We start from the raw sequence: 17,213 nt of genomic DNA, 5'->3' as shown, positions 1-17,213 counted from the left end.
CCCCAGAGGCCCCTTGCCTGCCTGCCTGCCTGCCCCTCCTGCTGCTCAGTACAGCTGTGGCTCAGTCCCAGACCCTGACCAGCTGGGATCTAAAACCCTGCCAGGGAAGCCAGGAGAGGAGTGTGTGAAAGCACCTCTCTGGGCTCACTCTTCATTAAGTGAACCACACAGAGACACCAACTCCAGCTACAGCTGCCAAACCTCTGCACTGCTGCTGCTGCTGCTGCTACTGTACTGCTGCTGCTGCTGAGAGGATCCTCTTTTCAGCATGGCTGTGGCACCCCGGGCCCTGGCGCTTCTCCCGCCCCTGGTGCTCGCCCTGCTCAGCCTGGCCCCGGCGCCCGCCTCGGGAGGATGCCCGTCGGCCTGCCGCTGCTCGTTCGCCATGCTGCAGTGTCTGGAGCCTAACGGTATCACCGGCGTCCCGATTCTGGCAGCGCAAGAGAGTGAGAACGTGACAGAGATGTGAGTAAGACGTGTCACCCGCCCTGCATGTGCCTCTAAAAGGAGCATGAGCGTTTCAGATGCACTCACATGCCTTGATGTTTTGGGTTTACCAAGCTGGATTTTTCTGTTCACTTTTATTGCTGTGGGTTGGATTTGTGGAAAAGTTTTGGTTTAAATGGAGCATTTGAAGCTGGTTTTATAGCTGATTGTAAATTTTGGGGTTAGGAAAACACTCGCTGATCGTTTTGGGTTTTGGGGTTTGGGGTTTTGCCCACTTGCTCACGTACAGTGGACCAGGTGTTAAATTGCTCATCATCTGTAGAGTTCCCAGGACGAATGATACAGAGGCAGAAATCTCCAGCAGTCTGAAGATGGAGCAGCTGTGTTAACTCTATCATCTCAAGTTGTGCAAAGTTGCTTTCTGTTGCTTTTGATCAGAACAAGTGTTTCTCAGGATGCTGGGAGTGATTTTGTTACTAAATTGAATCGGAGCAGCTTTGTTTATCTCTTATTCTTTGATCGGCAGAGGTCCGACGTCAGTCCAGGGTGTTTTTCCAGTCATTGTGAGCAACAAATGATGTTCATGCCTCACCAAAGTGATCCAGCAAAGTACTGGACAGCATCATAACTTCAGTCCCTCGCAAAATGAGGACTGGCTTGGTGGTTTTGTTTATTCCTCATTGTTTGACACACTTAGATTCAGCTGTGTTTTCATACCACAGAGAGTGTTTGTTCTCATCCTTTGCCAAACCCTTGTGTGGCTTCATCTACCGCTATTTGAGATGCATTAGCTTGGCAGTGATTCAGGCACTATGGTTATTGGGAATCAATTACGGATCGGCGGTGACAAAAAACTGGCATAAAATGACGGGAACTGATGTTGTGTCGTCCGGCGTACAGCGAACTCTGGCCTCAGGGTCTTGAGGGACTCGCAGCCTCATCGGATCCTGGTTTATCCGAGCACGTGTTGCTGAGAGTCAGATTGTTACTTTGCGGAAAGTGAATAAAACCAACGAACAATGGGCCTCTGAAAAATGCTTTTACACTTTATTAGCAGAAAGTTACAGAGGAGAACCTTTACTCTGCTGCTCTGGTGCTGTCTCCTCAAAACGCACTTTAAAAGCATTTTACACCCATCTATCAGCAATTAAACACTTGATTCTCAATAATGACTCTTATATATTTGATGAATAGCATCTTCAGGTGTCAGTTTAAAAACCTCAGCTAATCTGCTTTTCAGTCCTACAATTTCTTTTCGTTAAGTAACTTCTTTTCATGCTGGAAATACAGAATTATTCTGATCCATATACCTAAGATATCTGGATATCTGCTCCAGTGTAGTGTAATGAGTAAACTTTTTGCATTATTAAACAAGATACCTGTGTGTTGAGATGAATGAATCACTAATTCCTGTTGCTGAAATCTGAGATCAAGTATTTTTCCATTTCTGAGAGAGCACAATGTAAATTATGTTCCTGCTTGTACCTCTGAGGTTGTCCTGACCTCATTGAAGTTCCCTTGCTGTGGCTCAACAGATGAAACAAGAAATTGCTCATGGTCCATGCTGTGGTTTGGAGGGAGGCTTGGCTCGCTGTAGGCACTGTAGCAGCTCTTAACAGCCGTACCTGGCGTGCTTTCATGATCACGTCGCTGATGGACGGACAGTTCCCTTGGGGAATGCATTTGAATAAAACTCAACCGAAGCCGGTTGCTCGGATGAACCGAGACTTCTCGCTCAGCTTTACAGCGTGTCTGCAGCAGATGACTGTTATTTAAAACGCTGGCTTTTTAAAACTTTGTATGGGAAAAGAAGTAAAAAACTGACCACCTGTGATTTAAAGGAGGCTGCTGTATTATTATGCAACCCACCATCAGCTCCAGCATGGAAAACTAAATGTCACTCTCTACACCGCCACGCTGTTCTCTCTTTGTTCCTGTCCCCGGATCTGAGCAATTAGCACTTGTTAAGACGGAGCTACATTTGTGAAATGCTGTTTTCGGTTGGAGTAAGTAAATTTTCCGACGCTCTCTGCCTCTATTCACCTACACCCCGCTCTCCTTCGCTGTCCCTCCCCCTCTGTCTTTCCTCTTTATCTTACCTCAGAGGTATTTCCTTGTACCTGCAGTTAAGCATGCTTCGCAGTGCTCTGGGTGAGGCTTGACATTCTCTCTCAACCGTTCAATCAATAAGTAAGCGGTTCTTTCTCTGCTTCTGTTTACCGCGGTGCTCTACATGCCAGCAAACAACAACACTCGCCGTATTGGCAGTGCAAAGGGAATACAGCCAACGCGCGGAACAAACAAGAGGCCATTAACTGTGGAACAGGGGCTGAAATTCATCATACGCTGAGTTATAAATTCAATTTTGTGAATTGCCAGTCAATGCCCCCACCCGGGAACAATAGATGATATACAACCCACTTGGCTCAATCCAATAAGTATGGGCTATGGGTGATCCTGGGCCCACCTGCCCTGTAATCACATTATTGCTGTGTGGGTCAATCAGACATGAATAAAAAGGTTTGTGTGTTGCAGCTGACAAACAGAGAAGTGGGAGGTTGAAACAATGTCACATGCTGAGAGTGGCTGTCATCATACAGAAATTGCTGCAGGTGTATCTATCTATCTATCTATCTATCTATCTATCTATCTATCTATCTATCTATCTATCTATCTATCTATCTATCTATCTATCTATCTATCTATCTAGATTATGATGTATTACTAGATTTACACAGAATAATATAAACATGCCGCTTACATAATGCACCACAATACAGTAATATGCCACTGACAGGATCTCTTCCTTCACTATAACTCTCTATCTCCCTGCCTCTGTCAGTGAAGGACATGCAGTCAACTAGACACACACTGTTTGGAGGTCTATCTACTTATCCGTGCCTCCATCTATCTGTTTGCCTTGACAATAATATCTCACAGAATGGGGCCATTAAGCTGCCCTAATCTGTGTTTATTGTTTTGATACTTAAAGTCATATTTCTCTGATAGAACTCATGCACTTTCCAGGAGGATATCTTCATTCTCTTTAAGTGATGAACATTAATGTAATATTCTCTCGAAAAAAAACCTCTGGAGATGCTGCAGCCCTATATGTCATATGACTGACTGGAAATCAGCTGGATCTTCTTTCTACTGCCCTCTGCAAATAACATGGTGCCTTTTTTTTGTTTCTGCAGAATGTCATTTAAAAGCATTTTTCTGACTAGCCTATTAAACATTTTAGCACAATAGTGTGCATTTAAAGCAATTCTTAAATTTGCCTCCGTGACATTTGAAAGTTAGACAGGAAGTGTCAATGAAAACACTCTGTAAAAACAAACAACATCAGATTTAGATTCAAATATGGCTTAATCCTTACTTGTGCATGGAAAACACAAGAGGAAAACAGCACAAAAACCACAGAATACAGACAGATCTTCTGTCAAATAACACAAACTGTGACCTACTACCTATGGCAGGTTATTGGGTGTTCATGTAGGATTCCATGACTTGATGTTTTATTCAGATGTGTACACCACATGCAGCTGAATCAACACAGCTTCAGCAAAAAACTGCACATCATAAACTTCTATTTGCTGTTTCCTAGTGGTACCTGGGGTTTGGAGTTGGAGCAGCTCCAACGTGCAGACTTTGACACCAGGAGGCTGTTTTCATATTCTTCTGTCAAATCATAGTTTTCGACTTGTTTTACAGGATAATTATTTGACATTACAGCTAATTCTGAAGTCAGCTAAGGTTCAATATGTTACTGTGAAACCTGAAACCTGCAAACATACACTCAACATGGATCTTTCAGTGAAGACAAAGACATGTTGGGTCCAGCACTTAAAACCTGAGCAAATAAGCAATAGTTTCATATTGATCAGTTTTAGATTTGATTGGATTTAGATTGTATTTTACTATTTTATGTCCTAAGCTTTAAAAGGGGAACTCCACTTACAAACCGCTTTTTTTCACAAGGGTCTCATCTTGAACTCTGCTACACGTATGAAAACGTTGCATAAAGCTTTTTGTGGCTTCAGAATATGAAGTATCTCAAATGATATCTGATGACGAGCGGTTTGAAAATGAAGAATATGATGGTGTTGGGTTAGACAGATGTGAGACCTCTGCAGATCTTTGTTTAAAAAGCTGGAGACCTCATTAGCCCCCAATAGCATGTTATAGCCGGATCTCCAACTTGGCTGTCAGTGGTTGAGTTGCATTGTGCGTACTGGGCACGAGGTTTTGAGAACAAACAACGCATGGCAAAAAAAACAAACATTGATTTTAGTAGGTACATCTGACCGGGAGAGCAGAATAAAGCTAAATGATTTTAAATGTACAACAAGCCTCTTTTCCAAAATAAAAGCATACAGTTCTCATTTTAGAAAAGCATTTAACCTCAAGTACCTCTTTGTTTGAGGCACATTCAGGTTGTTTTTCTGTTGTTTGTGTTGTTCGGTTGTTTTCTTGTTTAGAGCATTTTCAAAACGTTTGCAACAATAAAATCCAGCAAACTCACCTTCACGCCATAGTGCTCCTGTTTACCTGAAAATAATCTAATGTTTGTTACATGTCCATTCCCATTTCATCTTTTTTTTCCATCTTCGATTGTCCTCATTGCTTCAAGGCACTCCCCCTGAAAATAACATTACTTTTTTTTATAATTTCTTTTTATTTTTGCTCATTTGGCTCATTTTATGTGGAACAAGATGCTTTTTTTCAAGGATATTTTGTTTTATATGAAGAGATGAAGACAGTCACGTGGATAAAATCCCTCAGTATTTGAATTGGACGAATCTTATCTTTTCAGAAAAGCTTATCAAAAGAAGTGTCCTCCTGTGCAAAATGAACAACGTTCGTATATAGGACAGGAAGGAGGAGGAGAGGGGGGTGGAGGGCAGAGAATGGGACGGAGAGTTTGCTTTGGCGAGATCCTTGGTAGGTCCGATCAAACCATCTATTCAAACATGTCATGAAAAGGGATGGCTGTCCTTGCGCTGAGTGCTGAATTGATCTATAGCTCACTAGTTATTCTGAGTGAGGCTGAAAAGCGGAAAATGACTCATTGAGAAGAATTTCCCATCAGCCTCATCTACCTGGCGTCTCTTCAGGCATTATTTTTTTTTCCATATCCAGCAGTTTAAGTTGTGATATGCCGTTTGTGGGTCCCTGGACATCTCGGGCTAGTTTTGTGTGTTTGTTATTAGTTCGTTCAGTGGATGTCAGGGAGGTCATACACATGTCAATGAGGATGAATCTGGATGCTAACCACCTTCTTTTGTGCCATTATCATAATTTTGTATCCCACTCGCTCCCAGGGTTGCATTGTCTCTTCCCATCCTCTTTCTCCCCTGTTGTTCTCCTCCTCTCTGAATGACTGTACCTTTTAAAAAAAGGGTTAATGGTCCAAGTAATTAGCTGCTGAGTATTGACACAAAGGTTACACAGGTGACTCTAATTTGATTCAGCCTCCTCTGTTGCTTTCGGTCTTCAGCGTGGATTGTTATTGTTAATAGACTGGCATTTCTATGCTTTACTTAGAGTAAAAATAGGAGAACCATTTCTCTTTTGTTCTCTTTACTGGAATGGTCTTGTATTTGGTACAAAACTGACCTTTTTAAAATGGCAAATCAGTAGTCTGTGAAGATTCTCTGTCATCCAGGTCATGGTTATTCAGCTCTGTACTGAAGGAGCCTCTTAGATGAGAGGTGAAACGTCTTCAAGCGCCTATAGCCAGGTCCAGTTTGCATCTATTCAGCCCTTGTTGGATCAGTGTTTTTTCACTCATTTGTTCAAACTCCCCAAATGAGAAAAACAAAACTTATATGTCCCTGGTGAAGAAATTAATTCACTTGTTTTTTTTTGTAATTTTCAAGTGTTTTCTGTCTTTTTTTGTCTGTTTTCTATTATGTTCATTCAGCAGAGGCTTGAGAGAACATCAGCTACGCAGTAAGCAGCTGAAGGTCACAATGAAATCTGTGTATTTACCTTGCATCTCTCTCTCTCTCCTTCTCTCTTCCTCCCCCTCCTTTTTTTTATTTATTTACCAGCTATATAGAAAACCAAGCCGGCCTGGAGAACATAACAGAGTTTGATCTTGTTAACTACCGCGAGCTGAGGAACCTGTAAGTAATACACTTCTCACAACTTACCGTACGACAAAGACGCATATTCAGCAATTCATGCACCCAGACCACAGAGTAACACAAAGCTATAAAGCTGCGCTGCACTCTCCTTAGACCATCTGCGTCTGTTAGATTCTAAAAGAGAAAGTGAATTTGTGTATGATAGAGTTACTTATATTTACATATTACATATTACATTATAAGAAAATCAATTAGCAAATGTTTTATTACAGAAACATTTTAATCCTGCAGGTAGGCGAGGAAGGAAATGTGCCAAAGACTCAGTGGTCAAACTCTCTGACTTTGACTCTCGGTTACACAAAATGGAAATGTATAGAATTTCACAGAACTTCTGATTTCCAGTGTTTTTGTTCACATGTTCAGAATTTATAAGAAACAAACATTTTTGCGTGTTCTGCTTTCTTCCCTCCAGCACGATTACATCATGTAACCTCAGGCTCATCTCTCCCGCTGCCTTTGAGAACAACCCCAAGCTCCAGTATGTGTAAGTGTCCTTGTCAATACAAAGGGATTGTCCCTTCCCGTGTCATGTTTTGACCCGTGTGTGTGGGTCAGCTTATTTGTCCCTGTCAGTCAGTGCTCAACTGGCCTTTTAATAGTGCACGTGTCACATGAAGTGAGAGGTACATTTCTCTAAATTACAGGGCTTCAGTCGCTTGTTCAAATGGGGGTAATAGTCATCCACAGGTCTAGGGGAATCTGTGAGTCCATATAAGGCAGCGAAATCACCTCTAATCATCTTTCTAAATGGATTTTATAGATTGGATTGTTTAGTTGTTGAAAATGTGTAGGATGATGTAGCATCCCATAATGGACACAAGCAAGTTTAGACAAATTAGTATACTACTGATTTGCTGCTTTTCTCATTTTTAAATTGGTTTATCTAAAAAAAAAAACTAAAAAAAAACTACCCCTACCTTTCCAGTTGCGAGTAGAAAACACATCAGCAAGCAGCCTGGAGTTTTTTTTTTTAAGTCACATCATGTCAGTTGCTAATAATATGAAGACTTATCGACTGGAACCATCAGATTTCTCTATTCATCAGCAGCTGAGACCTTATCGCCACCATCTTGTCCTCATCGTTTCACTTGAGTGTTTGCGACATGTCCGATGTTGTTTATCTGAAAGACAAGCGGGTTGTGAGGAACAGAGATGGGTGGTAGTGGCGGTGCAGGTGGCGAGGTGGGCTGGGTGAGCTGGAGAAATTGGAGAAGACATCCACCAGTCACCTTTTACTCGCTCACTTTGGCGGATTATCGACAACTGATGCATAATAAATACACTCCACTAAGGGTCCATTATCACTTAATCAATATTTCACAGTGGAGGGAGAGGGTGGGCGGGGGTCGGGTGGAGTAGAGGTGCTTCTGTGTGACAGATGTATTTCTGAGATTAAGAGGGGACCGACTATAAACCAAACTGTGTGTGTGGAACTTGTGTGGGCTTGGACCGCTTTCCTCTCCCTCCTCGTTCTCTTGTTTCCATCCGCAAACCTCCCGGAGCTCGATTGTCTCTCCTGCCAGTGCATTCAGGTCTTAAAGAATCACTAACGGCTGGGCTACTGTTCCCGGCTCTGCTCCCCCTCTGGACTTAGGGAGGAATCGAGCTGGTAATGGATAAGCCCCAATGGCTAACCCATCTGACATGAACTTTTGGGAGCAAGGAAAACAAATAATTGAACCCTTGGCCCTGCCAGAGTGAATATGTATTGGCTTCCACATGCGTGCTCCCCAGTGTGGCTTTCTGTCATCTTCTGAGGGGAGTTTATTTACAGCTTGGCTTCTCGGCTGTCTGACGGTCATTTGAGAGGCTCTGTCATGATATTTCAGTGGTCTGAGAGAAGTGACAATAAGATATGCAGCAGTCATCTATCATAGCATTACTATTACATCTATCATTCTAGATGAAAGCTTAAAGGTGTTAGCTACAAGTTTAATTCCTCTCAGCCAGTAGGTGTCGCACTCACACTCGCCCGCTCTCGTTCCAAACATAAATTGTAGTGGTTGCCAGGTATGTCTATAGGCATAGGCGGCCTTACCTATGTTTCAACCGTTTCAATTGAAACGGGCCCCAGCCACCAGGGGGGCCCCCAGCTGCCAGCCACCAAGTAAAAGACAGAACAATAATTCATAGGGTTCACCTTATCATACACACACACACAGGCCTACATCCACCACACACACAAACAGCTCTGTCCACCGTGCGGTCACACACTCGACCCCTGATCCGCTCTACAATGACTGATGCGCGTATAATGCCACACAGCGACGGTAGCCTACTAATCGTAATTCCTCCTAATTAATAATACGGCAGGAAATATCAATAACAACGTAGGCTTACCTTTGAAAACGCCCGCAAACTATCAATAGACCCTCGTTTTCCTTCTCCCAGTATTATTCCTTTTCTCTTAGCGTTTCTAATGTCCTTTTGTTTTTCCTGCTTTCCTCCTGATGTGCGCCCAGTTGCGTAACCTGATGATTGACGTCTGTCAATCACTTTCCTCCTCTTTTCTTTTTTTTCCTCGGGTTAAAATGCCTCCAAACAGGCGATCTATGAGTACGTCCTAACTTAACAGAGAAATAAAACACAGCGAGAGCCACTGGAGCAGCTTTCCTCCAGTGGCTGCTCCAGCACGGCAGCACCGACAGGATCAGCGCCTGTAGACGTTTGTCTCGTCCTTTCCTTGTCGTGGTGCTGAAATAACGCGGAGCACTTTGCTCTCATTACTTTTGTTGCCAATTTAAATTCAGAATATTGTTAAAGCCTACAGTTTTTGACTGTGTTAAGATTCCTGTTCATGTCTGAAAATGTACATAATGATTTTGCTTTTTGATGAAAACCAACAAGTCCTCTTGCCCTGATAGTGATTTTAACACTTAAATGTGTTGTGCGTACCTGGGATGCATGGATAGTGCGTTTACTGCGTCCTTTCAGGGTTTAAAGCATCAGCGACACATGGGCACATAGCTGGCAAATAATTTTATGTTTAGGGTAGGGCCTCATATGAAATATTGAAACGGGCCCCCAGATGTCTAAGGCCGCCACTGTCTATAGGGAGCGGCTAGTAGCTAAAGCTAAGCTAACGCCAACCGTATTTAACCAGCAGCAGCTCCTGTGTTGACAGCAGACTGGAAACACATCTGAATCATTTCACACTAACTCACCTGCAGACAAACCTGCAGCATCGCCTGCACCGGAAACGTTACACACCGGCTGACCGTTAGTTAGCATTAGCATTAGCACAATGCCATTTTCTCCAGAGAGCTATCACAATCTGGCTCCCCCTGAGCTCCACCTCACGTGACATCAACGTACTGCTGTTGGCGCAGAGACATTTTATGCCGACGTTGCCAACGTAACCAGATGTAAATATTTATATATTTTGGACCCGTCAAAATTGATAAAACAATTATTTATATATTATTTGAAAAATTAATACTGTTATTCTGCACCCCTCTAGACGTTCTTTGGATGTAGTGTTTTTGAAAAATGTATCATTTTGATGAAAAAGTTGTAGCCATAACCTTTTAGTAAATCATAATCTTCATTGTTTCTGGCCTCCATATACGGTAAATTTGATATTTATCCAGTCAATATACTGTGTATATATATCCCCCCCCCCCCATATTTCAACAGTAGACAACACAGCAATTGGCTGTGCTGCTAGTAAAGGTCAACTTAACCCAGGTCAAAGTTCAACAAATTTTAACAAAGTGCATCTGAGGTTGATGGGAATGCCATCAGCAGGTTTCTGGTGATGAATCACAGCATTAGACAAATGACAGTTCCTACATAAGATGAAAATCATCATTATCACCACAGTGCTTACAGCTCATCGCAAAAAGGTTTTAGTTTTTTGGCTTTACATTTAATAGTTGTTGAGATATTTAACTCAAACCACAGATTTGAACCATGTCCTTATGCTAGAGGAGTAGTCAGATTCATCTTCTGGTAACCAAGGATTGTCTGTATCAAATGTCAAGGCAGTCAACCAACCAAAAGTCAGTAGGATTCATCATCTGGGGACCACGAATGTCGATATAGAATATCATGATAATCCATCCTGTAGAGATGTTTTACCCTGGACATGAGTAGTTAATTGAAATTTTGCTGAATGTCAGCCCTCTCATTCAGGGTGCACAGAGAGTACAGCCTGTAATAGCCTACATGTTCAACCTTCAACGACCTGAAATGAGTTGGTGAGGGCTGTTGTTTGTTTGATGCAACAAATACAATCTAACTCTGTCTGAAACACTGAACATTTCTATAATACAAGACAGAACTTTTAAAATGCAATTAAAACTGTGTAGACGAGGAGTGTCCTTCCTCCTCGGAGTGTTTGTGACTGATCACCTAATGTACTCAACGCTACGCAAACGCTGAAAGTTGTGCTGGAGGAGTTTTGTGAATGTGGCTCCTGGCTGGTGTGAAATACTTGTCAAGGTAATTGATCAGAATCCATTTGGGTACATTAACGTTTTCCGCTGAGAGTAATTCAAAAGCAGGTAAGCATTGTTCTGAAAGTGAGCAATCAAATCACATTGTGACTCAACTGCAGAACAGGACTGGGTTACAACAAAGAAAAGAACATTTGTCTTGTGTATTGTGTGTGTGTATATGTGTGTGTGTTGTGGTGAATCAACAAGCTTCAACAGATGTATTCTGTTCAGCTGGTTGTTTCCTCTCATGCTAACTCAGTGCATAAACTGCTGTTTGTGTCATTAGAAAAGTAAGATGTTGGCAAAGCCGCGCTACCTCATGTAAAAGCTTTTCACAAACTGGATATAAATAGATTAAATTACTCTTGTGTGTGTTACATACAGTATAGCAGCAAAGAAGGGAAGGATATGTTGTCAATATGTGTTTTCTCTCTCTTTTTCACAGGAACCTGGCATCAAACTCACTGAAACACATTTCCTGGAGAGTCTTTCATTCTCTGCCTTTGCTCAACCTGTGAGTCCCTTTATATCCAGACGGTCTCTAGGATTCATATGAAGTCTTAAATAAACTCACTGACTGGGTCGGACAGACAACAGAAAAAGCCAAAAAAGTAGCCAAACCTGAACAAGCAGATCTGCAGCTTGCCAGCTCTTCAGAAAACATGTCCATTAGTGTGAGACGCAGAAGACATTTACTGTATAGTTAGTTCCATTTGTGCCCTCAGCGCTCTGCAAAGCACAGTGATTTGGTCACCTATCGCCTATTACCAAGAATCAAATGCATCTTAAAAAGTCATTTCTGGGATTTCACAAAATGTGTTTTCATCCACCTGTTTTTATGTGCATTTTGCAATATCACAGAAAAAAAAGGCTTACAGTGCAGGTGCACTGTACTGCAGTGGAGAATTAGCGCCACCGTGCACCCATCTCCTGATATTTCCCCACGTTTTTGTTTTGGTTTGTGAAACTCTTTGCGAACTTGTTGAAACACGACCCAGCTCGCTAACTACGGTACATTTACGTTGGGCTTCCTCTTTTCTCTTCCTTAAAAAGAGAAAAGAAGTGATGTTATTAATGTACATTGTCCTTTTTAAATAAATATATAAATTAAATTAAATTAAATGAAACTATCTGTAGCGTAGCAAGGTTTATGACTGGTGTGATTTACTTTGTCTGGCTGAATGTGCGTTTTTATTCACTAAGTCTAAACTAAGTCAAACCTGATCATTTCTTTTACAAACAGAAAGGCCTTTGTGCTCTTAACTGACTTTATGTGCATCTTATATTTGGATCTTATATGACTACAAAGATGACATGTAAAAAAATAACAAAGATTCTGTCAAATTATGCATTTATATTAAAAGTAAATCTCTACAATAGGTGCCCTGACAATGGCATTTCTTACATTATTGTGCTTTCACTAGACTTTAGACAGTCTAATTGACAACATTCTTCTTATTTCACTTTTTCATTAGGTTTTTGAAAGCACATTGAAAATGGAATCATCATCTTATCTTAAGTTAGTTAGAGGTTATAAAAAGTTACTTTTTATATGCATATAAGATTCTTCAAGGATTTGTATTATATGAACATTTTTACATGTTTATGATAATTGAAGTTGATTTTAAGTGGCTTTAAAATGAAATAGTTTCAGAGTATATTCCATTCTATCTTATGTTTGATGGTTGAAGCTCTTGTCTTTCCGACACAAAGAACCTCTTTTTCTCCCTTTTCTCCCCTCAGGGTTTTGAGATTCAACCCTCTGATCTGCTCGTGCGATCTCTACTGGCTGCAGGAGTGGCAGCGTAACGACCGCGGCGACCTGGACAGCCAGTTGTTGTCTTGTTTCACTGACAATGAGGAAAAACTTCTCAACACCCTGGTCATAGAGAACTGCAGTGAGTTGTGTTTTCATTTTCATATCTGTACGGAAATGTATATTCACAGTGAGACCTGCAACATTTTTTAAATCAATAATATTTCATAGTGAATATAAGGCCCACACTGAGTTTTGTTCACTGTTGCTTCACATGGATGTTTGAGCTTCATCGTGCTGATTTATAGCATTGAGCAGAAGGTTACTCACTTTACTAGTAAAGTGAGTATGGTTTCAAAAGTAATACTATGAATGCTTTCAGTCAGTAGGTGCTTTTAAAACAACAATTCCCGAGGTACACTTTCACACTGTACCTCAGAGAACTTGCCACAGTTCTTCTGTCTCAGTGTCTTCAGCCTCTTCATATTCTCCCAGACTGACACTGTGAAGTTGAGGTCAGGTCATCTGTTGCTGGACCTTGTTCCTCTTGTCTCTAAAGATAGTTCCCTATGACTCTGGCTCTTTTCCATGCTGTTTGGGACCACTTATCTGATGAGACTCCAAACATCCTTTAACTTTTGCACGGTGCCGTATGTGCAGAACTTGACTCTGAAAGGTTGTTTCCACTTTTATCTGCTTAAGTGGAAAAGAGTCTCTGTTCTCACCTCAAACCTCAACAAGTGTCAGTGCAAACATGGTCTTCACATGGTCCAATATTCACATTACACACATGTGAAGTGTAAACTCAAAGTATCCAGTGCGCATTCTGTAAGAACTGAAAACTTGACTATGAATTTCTAAATATCTAAACTCAGTCATTTAATTCTTTTTTTCTGGAAAATGCCAAACAACAACAGGAAAAAACCATGAATTGAAAGCAGAGTGATTTTCTATGTTTTAAAATATGAAAGAAATTTAAATGATGGAGCTTCATCCAATATCCTTGAAAAGGAAAAATAAAAATAAATCATTTGTTGTTTGTATAACACAAATTAATTCCTTCCACAGGCAGGTGCAGGGAAAATGCAGGGTAGATATTGGCTCACCTTTGTTGCCTTAATCACATACAGTAGGAACATCCTGTTGCCAGGAAACTATTAGAGAGTTTTTGGCCCTGTGCTGTTTCTCTAAACTGCTAGAAAGCCCCAGCTCAGCTCAGTCCAGTACCATATCATCAGCGACCTTCCTTTGCTGCTCTCAGGTCTGCCTGAGGTGAGAATCAACTTCTCCAAATCCAAAATCCAAGAAGGAGGCAACCTGACGTTTGAGTGCCAGGTGACAGGAAGTCCCACTCCTGATGTCAGATGGAGAACTGATGAGCTCAGCTCCACCTTCAAACCTGAGGTAGGGAAAATATCTCAGTAACAATATGACACATGATCAAGTTTGAAAAAATATGATAGACCGATAGTAAAATGTTATCAAGCACTCAGCACATCGCTGTTGTTACGCTAATTTATATTTTCATAAGATAATGTCACAGCTGCAATTCTCTGCAGCGAGATTCATTTACAAAGTCTTTTATTTAGTCCACGGCATTTAACCTCATTTTGCATAAACATTTTAGTCATCTACTGCATGATTCAGACAAGTCGGACATGTTTTATTGAGCTCTTTTGGTCTTTTTTGTTCACATCAGTTATGGTTAGTCTGTGTGTCTTGTGAAGATTGACTCCCCTCCCCCGTAGATCTCTTTTTTTTTCTTTCCTCCTTGCCGTTTTTTTCTGATGTTTTTATTACACATGTTACATGAAGGGTTTGAATTCATTACTAGTTATCTATAACTACATTGCTAAATTAATCATTTTTTAATCCATTTTCTGGCTTTTGTTGACATGAAGGTTGTATTGGTTTTCACATTAAGCTTGGAAAGACTAAGAATGTGTAAAAAAAAAAAAAAAAAAAGCCTACATGTCTATGATCGGGAAACAGCTTTAGGATTATATTCAGTGTTTATTTGATGAATCCTGCAGAAAGTCCCTGAAGGGAGATTTCTGATTTGTGATACTGAGCTCTACAATAAAATCAACCCATCTTGTCAGATCCAGTTTTAACTAACCCATATATTGTTTTCAAACTCAGGACTTGTTACTGTGAGATTTAGGAGATTTGTTGCATGTACACATTCGTATCCTTAATATGTTGGTGTTTCTAAAGGCTAAATGATTGTCTTCCTTTTTCTTAATGTCCACAAATTCCCCACTGTGAGATATTATTCCTCTGTGCATCTGAGCCTCATTTATGTTCAAATAATGTTAAAAGCACATGAGTGAGCCACACTGTTAGACGTGTTCCTTCATTACCATGAACATGGGCTGAGAGCCACAGACAGACTTTTTATTTTCTTCAACCTTTCTCCGTCTGCTACACTTCCTCCCTGTTAGTGAAAGCCTTTAAGCGCTGAGTGGACCCCAGACCACACAGTCAAAGATATAAAATCGGTGGCTGTCTTGGTCATACCTGTGGGACTCGGTTGCTGTTGTATTTATTCTATTTTAGCGATTTCTGTCCCTTTCAGATTCCCTGGCTGTTCTGTTAAGCTCTTTAGATCAGCAGAGCTTTGTTTAAAGGTTCAGTTGGCCACTGTAATCTATTGATCTACAGCCGAGTAAATTGGCTCCCACTTCATCCCTGTCACCTGTATACCTCTAAAGTGACCCAGCAGTGATTGTGTGTCTGTGACCCATCTGGATTAACCCTCCTGTGCTCTTTGTGTGCCGCTGTCGCCCGCTGCAGAAGAGAATCTGGGGCTCCACATTAGAGCTGGTCCTTTACCTCACTAACGTTTCCTCCAAAGACAACCTGCACAATCTCACTTGCGAGGCGGAGAATCAAGCTGGGCCCAGGGAGGACATGGTGCAACTGGACATTGAGTGTAAGTGCCTGCAAAATAAAACCGCACTCCTGAAAGCTCACAGCCTCAATACAAGTTGTCGGGCTTAATGGAGGTTAGGGCGAGAGCACACTGGGGCCATTTTTCTAGTGCAGGCAGGGTGGACAGCCAGAGAAAAGAAAATTGCACTGCACTGATTTCTTCTAAATGCCCCTTCTACAAATACGAGTATGTACCCACCATGCTTCTAATGGAGCTCTCTGTCATCTGCCACTCACTCTGGCAACTGCTGAAAAGTGTTAAAATAATATGAGTGAAGTGCTGCAGGTATGGCTTGCCATTTAATGCAGGGATACAATGTGAGGACAAAGGAAAGTGAACTTACCTCTCCTTGCTCTTAAAGGAACTCCTTCACCCCATATACACCGCGCTGTACTAAATTACACTTGCAGCTTGACCCAGGAGGTTTACTGTTGTTTCCTCTTTTCAGATGCATTAGTGCATCTGGAAGTCAAGGAACACTGAGGAATGACAGCACCCAGTGGTCCCACAGAAAACGCAGCGAGACGCATTAGTGATGCATTACTGAAAATACTGCCCAAACAATATCATATATCACCAACTCAGTGACACTCATTAGAAAATAAAGCCAAAAAGAGCGAAGGCGCCAATCAGCTGAAGCCAAATGCACAAGCATCAAGGGACAGATAATGAACATCAGGAAAATGGGGCTGATAACCCTCGCGAATATCTGATTTGAGCCCGTGCTAATGGACTTTTCCCTCCTACTCCGGAAAACCGCTTCATCCGCGGTGATTGACAGTCTCTAAATGCGTTAGTGCAGCTAATCTATCAACATCAGCCCCCCTGGTGGACGGACACTCGTTAACCGCTAGCCCTTTAATTACTCTTAATTACCTCCCAGAACAGTGGGTGTTTACTGCTGAGTGGCTCTCTGTGCCATTGATTCATATGGTGCTCGTGCAGCTTCCCCCCTCACAGTGGAGCTTTTTTTTTTTTTAATATAAATTCTGGTTTTCACAATCTGTTTTTTTTAATTTTAAAGTTTAAAGGTGAACTCGGGGCATATTCTTTTTATCTTTTTACTCTGCGTGCAAAGGTTCTGATTAACTATGAGTCAGCTGGAGCAAATCATTTTTTGTTTTTGCCACATTTGTTGAAAAAAAAAAAAAAGTTTCATTGTCTAATTCTGTGGTGAAGTCTGAGAACTGGCAGGCTCATTAAACATAATTCTAGCCTTCCTTTTAACCCCCGCAGTAAAATCACTTGTGTAAGATTATCAGAGGTCGCTAATGGATGATTAGTTAAATGTGATAATAGCGTTAATTTTCACTGGGTGTAACAGACTTTAGCCCTGAGTAAAGAGACGTGCGCCTCGGTATCCCCTTAGCACAGCACTTTCTGAGGCTGGGTCACGGGTTAAGAGCAGCAGGATGAAGGGTCTCTGCACTGTTCGATCTAAACGAGGCCATTTCCTGTAGCTTCATGTCCAGACGCGCTTCCAG

The 17,213-nt window shown here is 41.5% G+C and overlaps 1 protein-coding gene across 1 annotated transcript in view; it reads left to right on the top strand.

Moving 5' to 3' along the window:
- Positions 1 to 268: 268 nt before the first annotated feature.
- Positions 269 to 17,213, top strand: part of ntrk1 (neurotrophic tyrosine kinase, receptor, type 1) — a gene marked incomplete at both ends in the record, with an annotated part of 35,101 nt that continues 18,156 nt past the window's right edge. The window contains 7 exons of the mRNA XM_083988859.1: positions 269 to 465; positions 6,504 to 6,578; positions 7,012 to 7,083; positions 11,484 to 11,552; positions 12,782 to 12,936; positions 14,056 to 14,198; positions 15,591 to 15,729. Of these exons, the coding sequence (XP_083844985.1) occupies positions 269 to 465; positions 6,504 to 6,578; positions 7,012 to 7,083; positions 11,484 to 11,552; positions 12,782 to 12,936; positions 14,056 to 14,198; positions 15,591 to 15,729 (850 nt within the window). The remainder of the gene's footprint in view (positions 466 to 6,503; positions 6,579 to 7,011; positions 7,084 to 11,483; positions 11,553 to 12,781; positions 12,937 to 14,055; positions 14,199 to 15,590; positions 15,730 to 17,213) is intronic.

This window comes from Trachurus trachurus, assembly GCF_905171665.1.
Source record: "Trachurus trachurus genome assembly, chromosome: 16".
NCBI lineage: Eukaryota > Metazoa > Chordata > Actinopteri > Carangiformes > Carangidae > Trachurus > Trachurus trachurus.
Note: the sequence above shows the minus strand (reverse complement) of the source record. Positions and strands in the feature narration are given on the sequence as shown.